We start from the raw sequence: 25362 nt of genomic DNA on the forward strand, positions 1-25362 counted from the left end.
TGCATTCATTCCCTCTATCCTCAAATTTTTTCCTCTACACCCCTTAGCTTTCACAATTATCCCTCTCAATTTTATAATAATCCTATCCTTTATTTACATACAATATTTAAGATTTCAAATAATTAATTGTACTTATTTTTAAAACCATCTAACAAATGATCGAGTCATTGTAAGTTGGGGCGTTTGTTCTTACCAGTAATTCACGCATACGTTTTCAATTCCAATTTTTCCGGGAACAATTCCTTGGATTCATCTGTGGAAGACGCGACAGCGATCGACGCTGCGCACCAGTGACTAGTGTTTTTAACAATGGTATGGGCTGATCGTATTTTTTTTTGGCGCGGAGTAGAAAATATTTGTCATCTGATTAGGGCGCAATCGTTTATGACGTGTGTGGGCTATATGTATGTGATCTCAATTTACAAGCATGACATATTTCAACCTTTTCGCCTCTTCACGAGTATAGAAAGATATGAAGCAAGAAAATGAGTCCCGGAAGATGCGCAACTGAATTTGCCATGTTTTCAAATAATTCATGGAAAATTTGAAAACATTGTTGGGCATTTGTCTAAAAAGGGATATGTACACCTTAATGAAACTATATTTTTAACGTTCTGATTATTTTATGAATTTGGCAGTTCTTTGTAAACCAGAACTTTTGAAGAACCGTCCCCCACTTTCTCAAGCTTGGTTAGCACAGAGTAGCTTCAATATTCGCTGGTGCACCTTCATGGTCAATTTCGCCGTTCTTTTAAGATTTTGGGAGAGCTCTTCCTTATTGGTCGTCTCCGGCCACTCTTTTGACCATTGCAAATCCTTATGTCATTATATGTTTATCTAATATGTTGAATAGCGAAATAGGAATCCAGAACCATATTACTCCTACCAAATAAAACATCAATTCTCATATAAATTTTATTTACTCCTTAGTTTTACAGAGCTTTTCATAATGGAATAGCGGTGAACAGATCACCCATCTTACTGCTATCCAATGTCATAAAAATTACGTCCTTTATGTCCACCAACCCAAGTTTAGAAATGTATGTACAACTTAAGGGAACTTTATCTCCAGTCCATAAACGACGTGCCAAATTCATAAGTGAACATAAAATACCAAACTAAATTCGCGCCCATTTCTCACTTCTAGTGAAAATAATAAATCGATACACTTATTAATGTTTATTTGCTTTTATCATTTTATATAGTATGAAATATTAAATAAAATCTACCGTCTGCCAAGCAATTCTCTTTTATACCGTAACGCTCTCGCTCGATTCTGCGAAATACTTCGCGTGTAGTGCATCTCTTTTTTACCTCCTTCCAGAGAACCCAGCTAGCTTAAAAGTTCTTTAATCTCCTTGTGCATATGGCATAAGAAATCAACATAGCTTGGTGATCCATCGCTTCCTCGATCCTCAACCAAAAAGTGCCTGAACACACTTTCCAGTTTATCGCGTTGTCGTATTAAAGTTACCTGGTTGGGAATTATCCATTAAATGTGCAAGATTGTGAACCAAAACTAATTATTACTTACCCGCATGCATCTTGTCCGTTCGTTCTGTAGTTTATCAACAATTTGCCTTAATCTATTCGATAGTGGATTCTCGAAAACGGGCAAACCAAGCTTATCAGTGTCAATCTGTTGAGCACACTGCACGCCAAATACTGGCTGTACGAATTCCGGGGACAAATTCAAACCCAACCAGATAAACATGTGTATCCCATTTTCTAGAATATATGCGCCATTTTCGCTCATCTTCTCATATGTGCATCGAACTGGCAGTGGCAGTTCCGTATCGTTTACATCTATATCGTGGATAGGAATTAATCTTGGGTAGAAATATGAAACTGAAATTGACAAATCCATCGATAAAACAAACTGCATTGCATAAGAACGATCGTCGCATGTCATATCCGAGCCTCCAGCTAGCGCGTCATTTTTCATCAAACAAGAAACGTAAAGTGGCAGAAGTTTCATGCACTCAGGTAAAATCAATTGCCCGGCTGATGTAGGTGAAGTACAGTTTTTCCGATAACACGCTAGTAGTTGAGCGGAACGATGTATAAGATTGTCCTTCACCGCCTTCGGATTCAACTCCATTAGTTTAAACATTGATTGCTTTGCAAAGAATAATATAGCGGCATCTAGATCACAACTTTTGAATACATCTGCCATTTGTGTCGTCGTTCTCAGAGCTTGATTCAAAATACGTAATCGGCGTTGCCCACTGCACGACGTGTAAAGCAATGCAACCTGAACATAGACGTTTTCCTCTGGTGGGAGCTTGTCATCGTGTTTGATCTCAATTGCAATCGATTTGTCGCTGTCTGAAAGGATATGATACGGTCACTCTCTACAGAGGAGTAGCTAGCATGCATCATGGAACAACCCATGATTCAACCTAATCGAATCGATTGACAAAAATATGGAGGGCACTCCATTGTCCAGTGGTCACTTACCAATGCTTGCAAGCTCCATATCAGTGGTGTTCGACATGAAAAAGTGACCATAAAAGTCGGTAGGTCTTACTCCAGTCGATGTTCTCACTCGCATTACTGCATCGAATGCTATTGGTCGCGAAACATCTTTGATTATATCTGTAATAAGTCGTTTTCCATCTACGTCCGCCTGTAGTGAAATTCAGCCATTATAGAGCCATATAATGTAAAATTATGCGACTCTTACTTGGAAATATGTGTACTTGTACACTTCACCGCCAGTCAACCGGCAAACTTGTGCTACTGTAGCTAAGTCTACATATGAATTATTGAAAACAAATAAATCTACAGAGCATCCAGCTTGAACGCAATCCTGCCCTAAATTATTGTAAGCCTGATTTTGTGGTGTGAGTACGACCTTCTCTTTTTCTGTTCCTAATAGTTTCCGGTCATCACGGTTCCTTAATTTCCCAGGAGCCTCAGCAATAGGTAGCGACGAATTGAAGACAAATAATTTTCCTGTACAGGATGACGCCTTCAACGCTTCAAGACCGGCTTGCATTGCAGGCAAAAGGATGGTTTCTGTTTCGCGGGTATCAGCGAACATCAGAGGAATTTGCTCCATCAGTGCATCGATAACTTGAGCTGATTCTTCGGGATCGCATAAAAATCCGTCTAGAAGTGGCATGAACATTTCCTGAAGAAACAAGCAAACAGTGTCACGTAAAACAATTATATTCAAACAGCAAGTTAATGACGAATACTTACGTGTGTGTCTCCCACCACCATCATCTGAGGTTGCGCAAGGCTGCTTTTGATATTGTAGAAATGAACGGTGTTATTAAAAGTAATGAATCCGACCTTCATTCGACTTTTCTCCTGGCCATTATCGATTGGTAAATGCTTAATAATATTTCGAATCTCACGACAAAGCAAGTGCACCAATCCATTTTTAATATTGTTATATGAGACATCTATTACAAATATAAATGCTGGTGGATTTGGTGGTGTATTTTCCTAGAAAAGGCAATGCATTAATTTACGACCAAGCTCGGTGGTAATTGATAACCTACTCTGCAATAATCTTTCGTTGCCACGAACTCGTAAGTTCCCAAGACTAATTCGGGCCGTTCATATTTATCTATTCGTTGGCCACTATGATCCAAATGCTGGAAATATTCGCTAGGAACTGTGGACGAATACTATTATTGTGCCTTCATCATCAAACCATGCATGTTTTATATCATACCTTCCGTGGTTGCCTTGCATAATAAGCATTGGAAACGTCTACCCCCATCAATAAACTGCATATTTGGAGAAATGTAGGCTTTGCAGCGAATGCAACGTACTGGGCCGATTTCGCCAAAATCCACAATCGGCGGAATCAATTCTCCTTCTACCGTTTTGGCCAATGGAGACACAATAAATGTGAATGGCACAGCAGTTTGTTTAAGCATGTCCGCAGTCGATGGTATGCTGTACAGTGATGATCTGAAAGTAGAAGAAGATCAGTATGAAATGTTATGCATACCAAACACTTGCGAAAAAGCCGTCAATTGTCAGGTCGATCTACCACTTTCATGATCCCTTTCTCATATTGCTATTTTAGCTGTCAATCTATGGCGCAACAACGACGGCCATACTACCAACATTCATATTCAATTGTAATGACTTGCTCAACACCAGCACAAAAAATCTTGACTTCACCAGCGAGAAAGATAAAAGCAGGTATAGTTGTACTTTATCTGCCATTCCGTAAATGCGTTTTGATCGGAAGTCAAGCAGGCACAAAACACTATTGATTAGCATTTAACATCCTAGTACTCAGTTAAAATAAAAAGGCGCATTTCCGTCCGGAATAAAATTCTGCCCTAATATCTGAACACACTTATGGTCAAAATCTGGTCCTCAATCTTACCTGTTAGTGAACGCAAATAATCTCATTTTCTTTGACCTTAGTAAAGACAAACTTCCAATGTTTCTCGAAACGTACTTAGCTATATTTCGAAACTTAAGGGGATCATCCCGTGTGTCAGATCCGCGAAATCGAGATTTTTTTTGGCATCAATTGTATCTAGATATAGTGTAGAATATATGAGCAGTGATTTTCTGATATTCGAGGTCGTTCGAAAATTATAGTGTTAAACACGTGATAAGTCACATGCCAGATTTATGTCGATCGCCATAATAAAGCTCGTATTTATCGGTCAGAATGACGTTCGAATGACTTCGCTAAAAGACAAGAATTGAAGCCAAGGCTGTCCAACGAAATTCTTTGAAATGTTCACGCCTTATTCAGAACATATTTCTACGGTCCGCAATTGCGATTCATTCAGTAGTTTTTTTATTCATTGAAGAAGCCATGAAAAAACACCAAAATTCACAAAAAAAAAGTTTAACACGACGCCAAAAATTTAGCTCTTAATATTTTTTAATAATCCTAGTTTGCGGACTGTAGTTAAGTCCGTTCCGTTAAAATGTCGTTTACTTTTTTCTTTAAGATGGTCGCAGCGCCCTCTACCATAGCAGCAATAAAACACCCTTTTTTGGAGATGGGTGTATAAATTGGTCTGTATTTCAATAACGAACTATGCGACTGGGTTGGAAAAAATACTATGTATGCTCAAGATATTAGTAAATCTATGGTGTTCGTATTTGTATCTTTATCCAGTTCTTCACAAATCATTTCTAAAAAAAGCCAAAAAAACGACCTTCACACGGGGACCTTCACGGGAAAATTCTTTATTTACTCCCACCCATTTCAGTGTTATTTTAATAATATTTATCGTTCAAACTTCATCTTCTTTAGACTTTGTCCCAATCAATAGCACTAGTCTAACGATGTATTTCCATCTCCATTACCATGAGGAAGCGTTCGTTCCCCATGAAACAACTAGCATAGCGTCAGGGCCAATGACCTTGCCGTAGAGTTTGAATTTGAGACATTCGTTGATGCGTTAACCGAAGAAATGTATGAAGCAAGTTCATGACGCAATTCACCATTGGCTTAGAACACTGTTCCGAGGCCCAGGAATCACTCAAACCTCGGCAGGTCGTTGCCACTGACAGTGATAGGGGCCTATTTCATTGGAGATCGGTCGTCCATTGTGTATCATGATGAATTGTGGGAAAAAACATTCTTGCTGTTTAAATTAATTTCGAAATGAAGAAACTGCAGAAACACTTCTATGAGAAACCCAGCTATTAATTATTGTTAAATTGGGGTTTAAATATGTGAATATTACCTCTACAAGGTGTAGTAAAGCAGTTAACATTAGAACTATAATAATCAAGGAAAAAATGAGACACCAGTGTGCTAGTTTCTAAAACTCCGCCATGCTATTAACATAGTATGCTGGTCCCAAGCCCAGGTAAAGGAGGAGGGTTTGAGGCAACGTACTCTGTACTATCCTCAGTAAAACAAAAATAAAATGCTGAGATCAGGGAAAGAGATAAATAGAGTATAGTTGGATTTATTCTACTATGCTAAATCCTACCTGATCTCTCTTGGTGACAGGCCCCGCGACAGGTCGACCAAGAAAATGCATAGAATGTCGCTACAAACATGATGATCGGATTAAGTCAGAGGCCTGGGAGAAATGCTAGGGCGTCCACCTCAGTCGACGCGGCAGGACGGGCCCCGGTCCTGTCGAGAAATAGACAAGGGTTCTTGACGCATGGACGGCGTCAGGACGTAAGCAAGTTAGTCCGCACACAACGAACAAAACAAATACGTGTCTGCACGCTAAATGTTGGTACCCTAACTGGAAAGACCGAGGAACTCGCAAGAGCCCTTCGGAAAAGGTGCATTGACATCTGCGCTCTGCAAGAAACCCGATGGTCTGGTGCCAAAAGCTGCGACATTGAACGCGAACGCGGTAAAAATGGCTACAAACTTCTCTATTTTGGTAACCCACACACTCAATATGGTGTTGGCATTGCCATCTCAGAGGGTTTCCGTGATGCCATTAAAGAAGTCGAACGATTTGATGATCGGCTGATGAAGCTCACCATTATATCAGCTGATCGCACTATTCACTTCTTCACCGCGTATGCACCACAGACAGGTCGACCTGATGCCGAGAAAGATGCCTTCTGGCAACTTCTCGATGAAAAGACTTGTCACGTGCCTGCTGATGATTACATAATCATTGCCGGCGACCTTAATGGTCATGTGGGTGAAAAGGCAGACGGTAACAGGTGCCATGGGGGAAAGGGGTTCGGAGCGCGCAATGAAGGTGGCGAACGTATAATCGATTTTGCGGACACCCATGACCTTGTACTTATGAATACATGGTTCATCAAACGATTGTCTCATCTTCCCACATTTTATAGTGGGAACAATAAAACGCAAATCGACTATATTTTCATAAGACGCCAACATTTTACCACTGTCACTGATTGCAAAGTCGTTCCCTATGAGACCATCGCACCTCAACATCGGTCGTTGATTGCTGTCTTGCGAATTAAGCCACCGATAAAACGGCGTGAGGAACGCACTGGCTCGCCGCGCATTAAATGGTGGCGATTTGGTGAGAAGAACGAAGAAACGGTCTCACTCATACGATTGCCAACCATTACGAATGTGGAAGAATCATGGAACCAAATGAAAGACACGATCCACAAAGCGGCCTCTGCAACCCTCGGGGTCACCAAGCCGGGTAAGCGGTACATCAACCGAGATACTTGGCTTTGGAGTGATGATGTTGAAATGAAGGTCCGTGAAAAGAAACGCCTCTACCACAAATTTCTCGACGATAAAACGCCTGCTAATTGGCAAATTTATAAGAATGCCAACCGGGAAGCAAAGAAAGCGGTCGCTGTCACCCGAGCGAACCATTTCAAAAATCTTTACGATAAACTGGACACTCGGGATGGCGAGAGAGATCTGTACCGACTTGCTAAAAGCCGTGATGAACGCACACAGGATATCGAACACTTCTGTTGTGTTAATGACAAGAACGGTACTTTGCTTACTGATCGTCGAGCCGCGACGGATAGATGGCGAGAATACTTCGAGCAGATTTCAACTGAAGAATTTGCTCATCCTCCACTTCCACAATCATTGCCGACATTTGGAGCAGTTCCACCAGTCAGCGCAATTGAAGTCGAGGAGGCAATAAAACAAATGAAATCGGGGAAAGCAACAGGACCTGACGACATCGCATCTGAGCTCTGGAAAGCAAAGAGCTGGGACCCAACACCGTGGCTCAGTGAATTCTTTAACCGGGTTATTCAGGAAGGAAGAACACCATCTGACTGGCAAGAAAGTACCACTGTTCCAATATGGAAAAAGAAAGGTAGCCCAGCAGAATGTTCAAATTACCGTCCGATCCGGTTACTTTCCCATACCATGAAGATTTTTGAACGCATTCTTGACAACCGTATTCGCGAAATCGTTGAAATAACCGTGAATGAAGCCGGATTTGTCAAGAACTGCGGAACTACTGACGCAATACACGCTGCGCGGTTACTCATGGAGAAACACCGTGAGAAGCATCGCCCTCTTTACATTGCCTTTCTGGATCTAGAGAAAGCGTTTGACCGTGTGCCACACGAACTCATCTGGTATGCTTTACGACAACACTTCGTGCCAGAAGAACTCGTGCGCTGGGTTCAATTGCTCTACCACGATCCGAAAAGTAAAGTTCGAAGTATGGCGGGTATCAAAACCGCTTCGTGTCTCTGTTGGAGTTCATCAAGGAAGTGCCCTCTCACCACTCCTCTTTGTCCTTGTTATGGACACCGTCACACGGGATATCCAACGTCCAGCGCCCTACACACTGCTTTATGCAGATGATGTTTTCCTAGCATCTGATAGCAAAAATGATCTCGAACAACTTGTTCAAAAATGGAATGATCGCCTCATGCAACACGGTCTCAGATTGAATTTAAACAAAACTGAATTGTTGACGACCGATCCCCATGAAACAGGCACAATCACTGTTAGCGGCAGTGATCTGCCCAGAACTGAGCGATTTAAATACCTCGGGTCAACGCTATCAGCCAATGGAGAACTGCGTTATGAAATTGCTTCACGCATTAACGCAACCTGGATGAAATGGCGTTCCACAACTGGTGTCTTTTGTGATCGACGTATCAACGAACGTCTCAAATCTAAAATTTACCGCAATGTCGTCCGTCCAGTCGCTCTCTATGGTTCTGAGTGTTGGCCGACCATAAAAGACAATGAACGGCGTCTTGCGGTAATGGAGACGAAGATGCTACGTTGGACTAGTGGCGTGACACGTTTAGATCACATCCGAAATGAGGATATCCGCGATCGTTATGGGGTTGCACCGATCGTGGAAAAGTTGCGAGAGAGGCGTCTTCGATGGTATGGTCACGCAATTCGTGCAAACGAGAATTCACTTGCAAAGATTGGTCTGAACATCGAAGTCGATGGTAAACGACCAAAAGGCAGACCTAAGCAACGGTGGCTTGATAGGCTGGATGGGGATTTGAAAGCCTCGAGATTGCACCCAGATCAGGCATTCGATAGAGGCAAATGGCGAAGCCGATCACGACGAGCCGACCCCGCTTGTGAACGGGACAAAGGCTGAAGAAAAAGAAGAAGTGTGCTAGTTTCTAAACTGAAAGGTAAACTTGAAAAAGTCGTTAACATGACCCAAAAGCCAACTTCTAATAGTAAATGATCCTTTACATACCGTAAATAGCGCGGATTTGAATTTCCTTCCTCTTGTGTGATAAATTTTGTTGTAACGAGTGGGGGTACCAGACCTGGCTGATTTGTTACGAAAGTCCCGCTGCAGTTCCTTTGATTTTCAACCATGACTTGAATTGGATTTGGCATTTGATCCGGATCTAAACGGCGTTGTGGTGCAGCCGTTTGTGGATACTGTCCACCCATAGCGTTATAAGGTCCAGATTGAGGCTAAAAGTGATATTTAAGCCATTTGTCCTTTTGCCAATAAAAAAACATTGTTTCACTCTTACCCCCATTCCTCGTCCGGGAGCTTGCGGCGGCATTCCTGGTTGTGGTGGTAATCCTGTTTGTTGCTGGTATGAGCCGGGCTGATTATAACCAGGATGAAGAGGAGGCATGCCTCCCATTTGGGGTGGAATTCCTGATTGAGTAACCATAGTTGCTTGCGGAGGCATACTCGGAATTTGTGGTATCCCTGGTTGAGATGGAAAACTTGCTTGTTGTACCCCTGGTCGTGATGGCATACCAGCTTGAGGTGCTCCTGGTTGTGCCGATATCCCCGTTGGATGAGGCATTCCAATATGTGGAGCAATACTACTTTGCGTAGGTACGTTTGATAGTGTTGGCATCTGTGGCGCCATTCCCGGTTGTGTAGGCATTCCAGGCTGGGGAGGTAATCCTGGTGGTGGAGGCATTCCAGGTTGCGGAGGCATTCCAGGCTGAGGAAGTGTGTGCGAGCCTGGTTGGGGTTGATATCGTTGTTGTGAGTTTATCGGTTGAGTACCACCTTGCGATGATCGTGATGATGGCGGCAATAAATTCTGACTTGTTTGCTGAGCTAATTGTGGGATGTGGCTGGGGAAACTGGTCGGCGGCATTTGATTTGCTTGCTAAAATTAACTTTATTGTTTTTATTGTTCACATTAAAAGTGCAAGGTTTTTTTTACCGTCGGTCCTTGTGGTTTCGATAGCGAACCATGCATCTGTTGATGCTGTGTATTTGGAGCCATCTGATTCACTGATTGCATAGCTCCTGAAGTCAAAGCATTTGCTCCACTTATTGGAGTAGGCATATGGGGTGCCGGTAGAGTTTGTGGATCATTCGCCTGTTGATGAAATCCTCCTGCTTGCAATGGTGCCATCGCACCACTAAACGGCTGCTGGATACCCGCTTGAGGTGGTGGGCCGTTTGTCAGTCGACTGTACATCAAATTATTATTCAATGGTGTGTTGTTATTTAGAGATCGAACGTCTCCGATGTGTTGGCCGTTGGCAGGAGAGAACTGTGTTGGTGGTGGGGGCATTGCCTGTGTCGGGATGCTTTTCTGAGAGTTGTTCAAATTCATTCCAGCCATGTTTGCAGAAAGCTGAAAGTTTATTTTGTTTATAGTACATATGTTATTATGTATTAGGTAAAATTTTATTGGTAGGTGAAAAATGTGTATTTAAAAGCAATTTGTTGTGCAACTTTCCATACGTGAAATAAGAGAAGTATCATACTGAAGAAAATTCAATATTGCAGAGAATTTGGTAAGGGAATTTAAGGGATTTAATGATTCTCTAGCGCAACGTCCATGATGCTAAAATGAAGTATATGCATATTTAAATTTCTCAAATTGAGCATGTAACTACTGTTCCGAAATTGCCAATATTATTTTTTTTTTAATTTGTTAGCAACATGTACGAATATAAATATAACACGGGCGGATGGCAATGCGTAGCCGCTTCTATCTCCCAAACCATTCAAGACTACAGTAGAGAGCCCGGTCAATAACTCTGAGGCATGCAGCCTTAATATAATAGACCCTCCTATTTTCAGTAATCTAACAAAACTTACAATAACAGTTTTTGAAAAATAATCGGTGTTTTGCATTGCTTGAATAAGTATTTCAAATTTAATTCAGGTTCAAACGCGCTGAAAAGGGCGCTGGTGCTACCTGATGTACGACAAAAAACGTCAGTAACTCAACGGCTCGCGGTTAATATGCATTAATTGTACTCACAGTTTTCCTTTTGATCTGCAAATTAATCTATATACAAATATGACGAACATTTACATTAATTTAGCTTGAATTTAATACAGTTCAGATTAAAATCCTATCTAGAGACGTCACTGGGCGCTTCAATCAAATTTGGCACTTTCTCCGTCGACTCAGCTGTGAATGAGTACCTAAGTCATATCAAGGTAATAATCTCGGGCGAGCACAATGCTGACCACATTGCCTCCTATAAGGTACTGTAATCCTGACCGTTACGGTCTTGAATGAGGTGCTCTAACACACTTCAAGGCCCTGATCCAATGGGATTATTGCGACGACGATTACGAAAAAACTTATGATTTTCTCTTGCATTACTGCACAGAGCTATGCTAAATAAAAGGAAGCTGTTCCCTTGGTAGTATTTTGTATTTAAGGCTGGCCAATACTACTGTTAGAGATTTAGTTAATTTTCCCTACAATGTCAGAAAATATTTTAATGAAATTTTCGACGACAAGCTGGTTTGCAGACCGAATTTTCCTTTCTAGAGACGTTAGGGGGTGGATTTTCTGGATTTTTTTTACCTTTCCAGAAAACCTTCCTCAGCGGATAAACGCTCGCTGGGTTTCAAGTTCTTCGCGGAACATCATCGGTTGTTTTTTTTATGAAAGGATCTGCTAAAGCTATGTTTTGCCTTTCCCAGTTAAATCAAATCCAAACCTACGAACTAATACATCCTTGAACAAGACAAAGATTCTAAGCTCAGCCTTTCATCAATCGTTTCCAACCGATCCGTATTTTACAACTTATTCACATTCGCAACTTCAGAGGCCAAAGCCGATTATAGCCTTACGCAATTAGTATGTACATAGTATTGCGGACATTAATGCTTCGCGGAAACTTGAAAACTCTCACTTTAACATTTCAAGTGCAACGACCTTGAATTTTAAGAAAGTAAAGTAGACTTCACACGACAAGGCATCTGGGCATATATGTGCAAATCACGTGATCACTGAAACTGTTTTTTAATGCGGGCCTATTTTAACTGAAGTTTGGAATATAGTTAGATTTCAGGGGTTCTACAGTATTATATTTTCTCTATCGCACGAATTCCTTCCAATGTTCCGACATGTCAAACCGATAATCTAGAAAATGTATATCGCAATCCACATAACACAAAACACAAAAAGGTGATTAAAAGCAAGTGCGATGGGATCGTGGACGAGCTAAACATTTTCGAACAAGAACATCCTCTGCATAAAGCAGTCTATAGGCGCTGGTCGTTGGATGTTCACAACAAGAACACGAAGCGGTTTTAAACTTTTCGGATCACGGTAAAGAAATTAATCCAGTACATAAGTTCTTCTGGCATTATGTGTTGTCGTAGAGCATAGCAGATAAATTTGTGTGGCACATGGTCAAACGCCTTCTCCGGATCCAGAAATGCAATGTAGAAAGAGCGGTGCTTCTCACGGTGTTTTTCCATGGGTAACCGCGCTCAGATGCGATGCCGTCATTTCATGTTGCTTTCCCCGATTTCAATCGTTTTATTACTTCTGCGACTTCAGTTGCGCTGATAGGTAGAATTGTTCCAAACGTCGCCAGTGCTTGTGGAAATGGAGGATGAAAAATTCTTCCATTGAAATTTGCTTGAAATATTCCACCCAGATGGGCGAAATAGAGATAAACGTCCCGGTTCGTCTAATAAGCAAAGTACCATTCTTGTTATCAACGCAACAGAACCGAACGATATCCTGTGTGCGTTGGTGTCGGCTTTTGACAAGCCGATACAGATCAAGTGGTTCATCAACTTGTGTTCAAGGTATGGGACAGCGAATCAATGCCTGATGATTGGCAAAGAGGCATTATCTATCTCACATATAAAAAGGGACATATCACACAGTGCAACAATTATAGAGGTATCACGTTGCTGAGTACCATCTATAAGATATTCCCCGCTATCTTGCTAGGCCGGATAGCCCCATACGCCCAGAACATCATTGGCCCATACCAAAGAGGCTTCACTCCAGGCAAATCAGCAACAGATCAGATTTTCTCTCTGCGGCAAGCGATGGATGGAAAAACTGTTGGAATATGGACAACAGTTGCACCATCTGTTCATCGACTTTAAAGCCGCCTATGATAGCATAGCCAGGGTAAAACTGTACACGGCCATGAGAGAATTTGGTATCCCGACGAAATTAATAAGACTGACTAGGCTGATCCTGACCAATGTGCGAGGCCAGATAAAAGCAGCAGGATCACTCTCAAGACCATTCGACATCAACAACGGTCTACGACAAGGGGATGCCCTATCATGCGTCCTCTTTAACCTGGCCCTCGAGAAACTGATCCGTGATGCTGAGGTAAATGCAAGAGGTACGACCCTCTTTAAGTCCACCCAACTACTGGCCTATGCTGACGATACCGACATCATGGGAAGAACCACCCGAGACGTACAAACTGCCTTCATCCACATCACACATCAATGAAGGCAAGACAAAATATATGGTGGCAACGTCAGCACCGAAGACGAATCAACCAACAACATCAAATCGCACTGGTCAAACAGGAAGAATATTTCTCCTATCTAGGGTCGAAAATCACAACCGATAACAGCTACGATGATGAAATCCGCGCACGGTTGTTGTCAGCCAACAGAGCCTATTTCAGCTTACAAAAACTGTTCCGCTCGAAACGTCTCACCATAGGGTCAAAGCTCTTACTTTAGAAGACAATGATCTTGCCAGTCCTCATGTATTCCTCGGAGACTTGGGTTCTTAGCAAGAAGAATTGCAAACTCTTGGCCGCGTTCGAGAGAAGAATCCTCCGAAGAATTTTTGGCCCCCTACATGAGGATGGACGTTCCGTAGCCTACACAATGATGAAATCTATGAACGATACCATGACCATCCGGTTGTGGATAAAATCCGGCTCAATAGGTTACGGTGGGCGGGTCACTTAATCCGTATGGATGAGAATGATCCCATTCGGAGAGTCTATAAGGGCAATATCTATGATAGAAAAAGAAGACGAGGCCGACCCTGCCGAAGATGGAGCGATAGCGTAGGCCAGGATGCCAGACAGCTTTTAGAGATATCGAATTGGTGGACCTCGGCGCAAAACCGGCATGTCTGGAGTTCCTTATTAAGGCAGGCCTAGAGGGGATACCGGTTGTTGCGCCGTTAATGATGATGATACAGATCTTCTCGCGGTCCCGAGTATCCAGTTGATCGTAAGGATCTTTAAGATAAGTGAGATATTTTCTCTTTTTTTTCTCACGAATGGTGGCGATCACCATTTAATACGCGGCGGGATAGCGCTTTCTTCACGCTGTTTTATCGTTGGTTTGATTTACAAGAGGGCAATCAACGGCCAATCTTGAGTTGCGATGTTCTCTGATATCTGAGAGAGACGCAAACATTTATCTGGTGCAGTCACAGACTTTGCCTGAAACAGAAATTTAGCTGAAACAAACATTCTGTCTGCCTCATGGCTGAAATGAGTACCGACATTTATTTTCTGTTGTGTACGAAAACATAATTTCCACAAACAACCAAACCACAGTTTAGTTCCCTTGCTCATTGCAACCAATCCACAAATTATAATAATAATCTTTGGCGCAACAATCCAATTAGATCAGGGCCTTTAAGTGTGTTAGAGCAATTCATTCAAGACCATAAAGGTACACTACAGTACACTGTAGGAGGCAATGTGGTCAACATTGCACTCGCCCGAGCTTATTACCCTGACTTTGACTCAGGTACTCCTTTACAGCTGAGTCAACTGGTATCCGACACCAAATCGCGATGCAAATCCCACTTCCACCAGTGACATTTGAACCGCGACCTTCCGCACGGCAGTCTCGTGCTTTGACCACTCAGCTATACGGACAGCTCCACAAATTTGTTTATTTTAAACGTTAAATAGCCAATAACTAAGCCGATTTGTAAAGCACAAACAGCACTGCTCATGATTTCATACGATTGCATTATTATGATTACGGTGATTATGTTCGCACGATTTCATGATTACACGATTACAATCATAATTATGGGCTGCGATCATGATTGCAATCACATAACCATGCCCATTTGCTGATGACAATCATAATCCCAATCATTAAAGAAGCCGAGAAGCAAATGAAAGGGAATATAGTAGATGCTTTCAAAAATAAATCCTTTGGATCAATGGTATCAGTCACCGGGAAACATGGTAAAAAGGCTACTGTGTGACCTTGGTAAAGGACGAACTGCTAAACTTTCCCTAAGATAAGCTATGACATCTGCCTACTTATATCGATGTGACCGGGAAAATCTCTCGATGAATTCCGACACGACTTGTCTCCTGGCGTTCATAAAAACAAACAAGTCGGGATAGCGGAAGCTTGGCGCTTCGGGTATAAATATTTTGTGTTCATTTTATGTGAGAAACTCGCTATGCACGATTTTCCGATATATTTTGCCAAAATTCAAATATACACACATATGTACATGCATATCAACCACATAAATACTGTGCCCATCCTAAATAAACAAATATTGCCTATTACCGCATGACGATGCATATATATCTATGTGCGAGTCTAAATTGACCAATGCATCTTCACGCATTCCTACTTTACTCTATGCACGAAACATACATATTTGTTATGTACGTACATTAAAAACCGCTGGTAACCAGATACACCCATATCTATTATATTGATTGATATGCAAATAGCTAAAAAAAGCCAAGAAAAGGAAACTAAAATGTCCCCATGAGTTCCGCCGTTCATATAAGTTCACTTTATATGGTGATGGCGTCATACACGTCTTAAGGCACAATAAATTTACCTGAAATGTGAAATTTTGACCTTCTATTAATAATATGTAGTTGCATTGCCTTCAAACTTTTTAGAATTATGTACTATGTTATCGCCTATGCTAATGCCCCACTTTGTACTATGGTATGAACTTAAGGGGGTCATCCCGTGTGTCGGATGAGGGGAAATCGAATTTTTTTTTGGCATCAATTGTATCTAGATATAGTGTAGAATATATGAGCAAAGTGATTTTTTGATATTCGGGGTCTTTCGGAAATTATAGTGTTAAACACGTGCTAAGTCACATGCCAAATTTATGTCGATCGCCATAATAAAGCGCGTATTTATCAGTCCGAATGATGTTTGAATGACTTCGCTAAAAGGACAAGAATTGCAGCCAAGGCTGTATATGTGTTCTTTAAATAAACCTAAAGTTTACGAACTAGGTATAGCAGATTAATGGTCAGTTAAAGTTTTATGGTTGAAAATCGCACTCTACTTTTTAAATGCGTTTTTCTCGAAACAGCATGTTGAAAATCGGCTGCCACCGTAGCTCAAAATCTATGCAACGAACTTCTTTGAAATTTTCGGGACTTATTCAGAAATATGTTGTGTCCGCAAACTAGGATAATTGCGATTCATTAGGTAGTTTTTTATCTGCTTCGTCACAAAAAAATTCTAAAAAAAAGCGAAAAAGAAAACACCTTCACACGGGATGACCCCTTTAAGGAGGCTTTTCCGGTAAGTATCTAAAACACGGTAATATACTATTATTAACTTTATTTGTGCAGATATTGGAGTGGGATTTGGATAGGTTCTGAGAATGAGACTGTTTCACTTTTTGGGGCAGACATTTTGAGCCCTAACATCCCTATGTTTACTATATTTTATGAAAAAAAATGTATATCCCACTTTCGCATGTATGGGGAGCCCCCTTCGAGATAAAATGGGGCCGCTCGCTACATGTAAGAAGACACACAGACTAAAAGTTCTCACCAAATTTCGTGGCAATCAGTTTAGCCGTTTCCGAGTAAATTGGTTATGACAGACAGATAGACGGGCAGACAGACATTGAATCGACTTTAGTAAGGTTATGTTTCACACAGCCTTAAAAAGAAAACTGGATAAACTCAAACTCTCATTCCTTTTGGCACCCTTGAGCACATATATAGCTGAGATTTAGTATCCTTACTCCGAAAATTATCCTACATCTTTATTATAGGTTTAGATAGAATGAAATGATAAAACGGAAATGAGGCTTCATTTGAGCAGTATTTAGGCGGTTGTGGTATAAGGTCATAGCAAAGTTACTAACGAAATCACGAAACCCAACCTTGACGGTGGGCAATGCCCTCACGTTTTCAAAATACAACTTCAAGATTGAGATTATAATAGTTAGGGAGCACCGGACTCCTTGGTTCTAAAATAGAAGATGATGTGGGGGCTGAAATGCATGGAGTGAATCCAAGACAAAACCTCGAGATTAACATACCACAATATTTCAGAGAGAGTATATGCGATAAACTTATGTCTCTACGGAATCTTTGAATCTACGAAAGAAGTACATCCACGTGAAAAACAATTCCTCATTCAAATCAGATGTGAACTGATCTTAAACCTGGCGATTGAAATCTAGATAATCGTGGTTTATAATCATAGAAATTAATATTACTGAATGGACGGTGAATTGAAACAACAGAAACTCTGAAATTAGATAAACCTGAAATCAGGGCAGTAATAGGTCTAGTACCTTGCATTGCCCTCTAAGGATGGTGATCTATAATGAAGACACCCTCCCACTCGTGCGGTGTAGATATACCACTTCGGTGACAAAAACAGTGTAGAACGTTTTAAAACGCTCTAATTCTAGAAATCCTAAACAAATTTATTTGTTTACATTATCGATTGCACAGGTTACCTTCGTTAGTCACTTTGGCGAGATATTTGTTTGAGTAAAGTGCCAATTGAGTGCGCATTTTCTATAGAAACATCCCATACATGCAAAAGGGGGTGTACATTTTTTTCATCAAATATAGTCACGTGGGATATCGAATGAAAGTTCTCGAATAGTACTTTCCGAATCCGGTCTTAGTTTTGACGGTTGGCGGAGAGGTGGGGAGTGCTGGGAGTCGAAATTATCATTTCTTTAACGGACCCATTCTCAAAGACTACCAAACCGAAAAATCTTAAAAAATCAAGAGGCGGCCATTATATGGTGTCTAGGCTCTGAATACCTTTCATACCGACATCTGTTCAAATAAAGCTAATAGTATATTACTATAATTTTTAGTAATTGACTGCAGAACCCCCCATCCTAAAACCACGAGATTTAGGTAGACTATAATACAGACCATGATCCTACCTTCTCCACTTTCCTGGTGCAAATCGCACCATTACTAACAAAGTTATAATAGTTCAAATTTGTCGCTTCTTTGCAAATTCAAGACTTTAAATGTCAATATCACGCGAAAGTGAATATTCTCACATATGTCGTATTTTGTCAATAGATGGCGACACTTAAACGTATCTTGCATTGCACTTATCGCATCGGGTCATACTATACGGCGATTTGAAGATGACAATCTGTGCTACAAGTGTCTCTTTGACAGTGCTGTGATCATACGTTTCAGTCTCAAATTAAAGCGTGTCAAAGATGGAGTCCACCAAGTAAGAAATTGGTCATATTTCACGTTTTTACTACCTAAGAGGTAAAAATGCAACGAATGCGGCCTAAAAAATTTGCGAAGTTTATGGACCCGATACTGTAACGATTCGCACAGTGCAGCGATGGTTCGATCGTCCAATAAAGTCGTCGAAATCATCCAAGTAGACCGGCATGTGAACATTCGCTCGATTGGCCAGGAACTGGGTATAGACCATAAAACCGTTTGGAACCATTTGCAGAATATTATATTCCAAAAAAGCTGCATGTATGGGTGCCGAGTTGACGCAAAGAAATCTCTTGCACCGAATCAACGCCTGCGATGCACTACTGAGACGGAACGAATTCGACCCATTTTCGAAGCGGATGGTGGCTGGTCATGAAAAGTGGATTATGTACGACAACCTCAAGCGAAAAAAATCGTGGTCGAAGTGCGGCGTGCCGGCCATCGCCAAGCCCAGATTGACGGCCAGGAAGGTTTTGCTGTGTGTTTGGTGGGATTGGAAGGGAATCATCCACTATGAGCTGCTCAACTATGGCTAGACCCTCAATTTGGTCCTCCACTATGAGCAACTCGACCGTTCGAAGCAGGCGATTCATCGGAAGTGGCCAGAATTGGCCAACAGGAATGGTTTTGTGTTCCACCAGGAAAACGCTCGGCCTCACACATCTTTGATGACCCGCCAGAAGCTACGGGAGCTCCGATGGGATGTCCTATCGCACCCCAAGTGATTACCATCTCTTTCGGTCCATGCAAAACACTCTTGGTGCTTCTAAATTGGTCTCAAAAGAGGCTCACGAAAACTGGCTGTCTGAGTTTTTTGCAAATAAGGAGGGGGGAGAGGGGGGATAATGAAATGGCAGCAAATGTGCGAACAAAACGGCGCATATTTGACTTAAATGAGATACTTCCAAGTATATTAAATAAAGCGTCAAATTTCGACCAAAAATACGAAATTTCTTTTTCCCCAACCCAATATATGTATATATAACGTGCTAGGTACAGATATTTTATATTATTACTTCGTGCATAAAAGTGTACATATAAAGTACGTATATTGAATACCGCTTGTTCAATGTACACATATATCTATCTGAATTAGGCACTACCCCAAAGCTTCATTTACATATGCATATAAACACATACATCCAGTAATCGATATCGATTTGATTATTTCAGATTTTTCGTTTAGATATAAGCATATTTTCATTCCGCACTCCCCTACGTTTATCAAACATGGGACCAGTTTCGAAAAGTACTAATTGATCCCTTTCATTTGATACTCCACATGGCCACATTCTGTGAAAAAAATTGCACTCTTCATTCACATGTATGGGGAGCCAGACAGACAGACAGACATCAGACAGATTTCATATAAGCATATCACTCTGATTTTTTTCAGATTTTTTGGTTGGGTAGTTTCCGAAAATGAGTCCTACCTCACTTTAAGTGTACACATTTTGACTCCTTCCTCACGCACTTTACAATTGACATCAAAATTCGTGTCAGTTGCGGAAAATCATAATCGAGACCTTTCATTTGATACCGCATGACTATATTCGGTGAAATAATGTTTACATCCCCTTTTGCAAGTATGGGGAGCCCCCATTTAAATTCCACACTAAACTTCGTTCGGGTCGGTTTCCGGAAAAAGTGAGAGAAAGGCCACATTTTGCAATATTAAAAAAAAAAAAAATTCATTTAAAAATATTTTTTTTTTTGGAAACTGCACACTCTATATCCACCAAATTTTCAGAATTTATTGCAAGGGGTTCTCAGAGGGTTCGTCTTACTTTCAATTTATATGAGAAAATTCTGTTTTTTTTTGTATTGATTTATGCATCAAAAATTCAGGTAATTACATTATTTTGATCATAGCTCCGTTATTATTTATCCTATTGGTTTTTATCATACGTCATTTTAAATGTCTTTTCACTTTAAAAGAGCTTTAGATCAACTTCCACAAAAAGTTACTGATTTTGCGTTATTTGACCTTTTACACATTACGAATTCACGTTTGATGTGCCATAACTCTGTTCATATTCTACCTACAAAAAAATATAAAGATCCATTGGTTTTGTTATTTAATATGCTTGTTTCTGCTTAATATTATTTCTACATGAAATACATGGATTTCGAGTTATATGCGAAAAACAAATAAATAACTCGAAAAATACTACTTGTACGAAAAATTTTCATTTTTTTTTGCTTGGAATCGACCATTTAATCGAGTTCTGTGGTTTTAAATACAGGCTGGAGGGGGGTGCCACACCCTTCGGGGGGAGCGAGGTATTCATCGGCGCCCTACCCCAAATTCCATGTCAATCGGTATTGACTGAAAGAATCCGGAGGTTGAAAGCTTTAATGACTGGGCTATAAATGAACTTTAGCAAGATGTATAATAAGCCGGCAGGATGCGATATAAAACAATAAAACAGAATCCGACTCAAAACTCCTATACCCGTTCATTTGGAAAAAAAGCATCACTCGGAAATTTACATAAACAAGCTGTTTGAATTTTAGAAGAAAAGTTCAAAACACTGCATTATTTCAAACAAATAAGGGATCAGAGAAAGTACAGCTTCTTCTAGGCTAGTAAAAATGTTTTAGTGGTTTTCAACCTACAAATTCAAAAGCACATACCCCAACATAAGCAAAAATATATAAGTCGAATTAAAAATCATTGTAATCAAGACAATTTTACCAATGGGAAACAGTAATAAAGCAACATCCCTGCATATCCTGAAAGTAAAGCTCGCCCAGATGCTTAAAAAACTGATAATCGGTAGGTGGAAGAATTGGCGAGTTTGGTGGATAAGGCAGAGTTTCATTGCTCAACCCGTTCAACTTGTGCAATGGCGCCTGTGCCAAGAGCAGCCGATCATTGTCATCAAGCAGTGTTGGGACTTTTCTGTTAAGCAGTAGCGGGCCCATGTAATTTCTTGTAAATTTTGCCAATTCCAAACCTCTGCCGTCATAATTCTCCAGCTTTGCTGATAGATAAACTGATTAGACTAATATCAATACATGATCATTGCCTACGATAAAACCAGGAACATATCAACAAAAATGCAATGCAGCAAAATGCACGAGTAGGGTTATAATGTGCACACTTAAAATGGAACAGGACTCATTTTAGCAAACTACCAAACCCAAAAACCTACAAGTAACCAGGATGATGCGCTTATATGAAATCTCGGCCTTAAAATATGTTCTATTCCGATATCTGTTCAAATCAACTTGCAAATAGTATATTACCTACTTTTTTAAATTGTCTGAAACCAGCTTATTCAGTAACACTTTTCAGTGCAAAACAAAACACAACAGTACTTTTTCTAGTGTCAGTAGGAAGTACAAAAGTTGACACATAATAACAAGCTGAAGTGTATCGAAAAAGTACACATATCATAAAACTATATACACTGCCATATAGCCACCGTTCCTCACATAGAGAAACACCTTTTATGCCTGTAGCGTCTAGCTTCCAGTTTCACGACTTGTTTTTTTTATTCTTCATAAATTATCTTCCACTCTTATTCATCTTCTGTTTCTAAACGACCTAAAACTCTTTTCTGTTATTCATTGCCTGTCAATACCTTCAGTGTAACGTTCTCGCCACGGGCTTATAGGCCTTAAAACAGGTAGGTGGGGCTTTCAGAAATAGTTTTCTTTATTTTGTCTCTCAGGTAGTTTGCTCTCATTTGGGATAGATCATTATAGGTTGCCTCGTTGTTTTCTCTCTTAAGTTTTTGAAGTCTAATTGGAAAAATTACTTTTATCTATGAAATCCCCCGACAATAATTCAGTTTTTCTTCTGTTGTGTATTCTGTTCTAATTAAAAACACCCGGTAAATTTCATCATTGCCTGCAATTGCTTTCGTCCTTTTTTCGTGGAGAGTTGCGTAGCCTAATAATGTTTATTGATCTGAATTGCCTTATTAATTTACGGTAATAAAACAAATGGTTGATCCTTTTTCCAAGTTAAAGCGTAAACAAGTCAGAAACCGGAAGCTCGGGGCTTCAGGTATGAAAGGTTTTGTTCATTCCTTATATGAAAGTATTTCGCTGCACGATGGTTCTACTTATGTATAGCTTGTAGTGCAAATATGTTGAATATATCCGATATTCAATTCAACATTCCATCGCTTAGCAGGTATTTATTGGACGGGAATTGAACAACTTTGGCCTACTATACCTTTGTTAATAATAGTACGATTTACACCAAACTAGAATGATTTGAATGGGTCCTTGAAATAATTCCCCCCTTTTCGCAACCCCACACTCCTCCCCTTTGCAACCAATGTCAAAACTAAACCTGGTGCGAAAAGTACTAGTCGAGACCTTCCATTTGATAGCCCACATGACAATATTCGGTGAAAAAAAAGGTAGGTAAATGGTGACGTCCATTAAATTGCACATGCAGCAATGTAATTCACCGAATGCATAGCAGTTCACAGTTTCCACCTTCCCACCAAATTCCGTGTTAATCGGTACAGCCGTTTCTGAGAAAAAGTGCGTGTGACAGACGCATTTTCAATAAAACCTTATAAAAAGGACGGGTCAGTTGCCAGTTGTTAATGTTCTTCGGATAAATAAAGTGTTCTTTATGTGTATTAGTTGAAAAATTTGCGTTATTTTGGTTTCGATTTTAAAGTTTTGTGTGTATAAAGATTGAATATCTGTGATCAAGTGAAGTGATCACATTGCTGTATTTTTTTAAACATTATGACATAAATAGCCAAAATTTATCAAAATTCATGTTTGTGCAGCTTTTGTAATGGGACGAAAAGTTGATATTCTCAATGGAAAATTAATTGCTACTTCTGCACTATTGCAAGCAGTGTCACCTTATGTAGTTGTCCAGTTTCCCAAGAAAATTAAGAAATATTCATCGGTGACCTCTTCAAAGCGGGTTGATTGTGAACAAAAAAAAGGCCACGCCAAGGGCAGGCTACAAAATTGTGGCAATTGCTTGCACGAATCGCAGGGCACCTTTGAGGGAGCTCAATAAAGCGGTCCATGCTGCTGGCGTTGAAATTTCGAATCGAACTATGCGAAGGAGATTGATTTCAATCAGGCGGCCGGTAGAAAAAACCACGGTTAACTGAGAAAATGAAGAAAGCGACGCCTGCATTCGCTAAAGAATAATTAAAATTCGGCGTAGAATATTCGGAACAGCTATATACACCAACGGCATTAAATTATTAAATACTAATCGAAATGTGGGTTTGTAGCAAGCAGCTTTAACTCTTCCCAGACTGTTACACTTGGCGCGGTAAATTTCCATCGTGTATTCGATTCATTGAAAAAGTGCTGGGATATGAGGCATGTTTCATTGAAGATTTCATGAGGGAAGAATATGGGACAATGTAAGGACCATTCAAAGCCGGGTTCATGGCGTCTTTCACGCATATTTTACAAATACCATATTCATTTTTTGCTTTTTGATGTCACGACTTTAAATGCGCTAAGCAGCACACTTGCTTCCCACAAGGAAGTGGCCCTTAGAAGCTAGAGGTCTATTGTAATAAGAGAACTGTACGCCACATAGAACTTGGCAAAAAAAGAAATATACCAACCCCCCTACCTGTAATTTTTGCCGTTGGTGTATGTGTCTAACAAACGAAATCAGAGCATCTTGTAAATTTCGAGTAGGTCGCAGGAAAAACATTGGTTATTAAATTCACCGGTAGTTGTTTGCCTTTGAGTACAACACGGCTGTTTTGGGATCGAGACAGATTACAACCTACTTTCATAGAAACGTAGCGTATCTGACAAACCGATGACTGACTTCCATTATCAGTGTAAATGATTTGGTTAGATTGACTGAAAGATCAAGCACAAACTTCCGATCTAGTGTAACATTCAAATAAAATTAGTATTCAGCTCGAAACCATTGATTCAAGCAAATCAATATTAGCCTCTGTGTAAAAACTTCCTAATCATGCATCTTTGCGAAGCTTGAAAACTAGGAAATGGGCCACAGGGGCCGGGAAGGATCATTTGCCGACATTCTCGCTTTGCATGAAAAGTTGGCTTGCTCATCGTGCATACCTTTTCCAACATTTTCTCGAAGCTACATTACATTTTGTCCATACTAAACTCTCAAGCATGAGTTTAATGATAGTTTTTTTCGTTCACGGTGCTCTGCACTACCTGTTCATTCTTCTAAGTAACTTACGTTTTGCTGATAGTTGCCATTCAACGGCGGTGGAGGCATATGCTGACCGAACGATTGCTCCATGATATCAGTCTGCAAACTACAAAATAAAAATCTTGTTCAATAAGATTTTATATGACCCAAAAGTCACATTAACATTAAAAGAAAACTACTTCTACGGTGACCATAGAAAGTTTTTGTACACATCATCAGCGTTCACGTCACAACAAATTACGAGTACACTTAGCTGTTAACACAGATCTTTCGCGCCGGCCACCTCTCGCCGGATATTTCGGATAAGCAATAATCCTGAACAGAATATCGACACATAATGCAAACTGGTCAATCAATACGCACGACAAATTATTTGAATTCTAAACTTCGCGTCTCCATTCGTTCGAAATTTTCAACAAAACGTCATGTTCACCTTTACCCTTCTTAATGTTGCATTTATGTAGAGAAAAATATCCCACTTTAGTTCACTTGAATTATTTCAGTTGACTTTTTAATTTGCTGGTTGGGCAAGTCCTTAGAAATAATTACTAGAATTTCTCCGTATTTACCACGTCAGTTCACGAGCAGAGCCCTTTCCTTGTGCGGAATCCCCAAGAAAAATATTTCAACAACACTTCACCAACTGTCAAAGGCTGCC

General features: G+C 40.4%; 1 protein-coding gene across 4 annotated transcripts; it reads right to left on the minus strand.

Moving 5' to 3' along the window:
- Positions 1-901: 901 nt before the first annotated feature.
- Positions 902-25362, minus strand: LOC119653730 (protein transport protein Sec24C). Of its 4 annotated transcripts, none has more exons than XM_038058643.1 (12): positions 25274-25362; positions 24732-24810; positions 10054-10473; positions 9397-9996; positions 9108-9334; positions 3689-3930; positions 3513-3628; positions 3208-3456; positions 2687-3136; positions 2461-2629; positions 1535-2328; positions 902-1474 (listed from the first exon to the last, which is right to left on the minus strand). In XM_038058643.1, exons 2-12 carry the CDS (start codon positions 24792-24794, stop codon positions 1334-1336), a joined length of 3471 nt encoding a protein of 1156 aa, XP_037914571.1. In that variant the 5' UTR covers positions 24795-24810; positions 25274-25362; the 3' UTR covers positions 902-1333. The 4 variants fall into 4 exon arrangements, with proteins under 4 accessions (XP_037914571.1, XP_037914567.1, XP_037914569.1 ...); XM_038058639.1 differs by having other exon boundaries at positions 1334-1474; positions 25144-25284; XM_038058641.1 differs by having other exon boundaries at positions 1334-1474; positions 25138-25279.

This window comes from Hermetia illucens, chromosome 4 (genome assembly GCF_905115235.1).
Source record: "Hermetia illucens chromosome 4, iHerIll2.2.curated.20191125, whole genome shotgun sequence".
Lineage (NCBI taxonomy): Eukaryota > Metazoa > Arthropoda > Insecta > Diptera > Stratiomyidae > Hermetia > Hermetia illucens.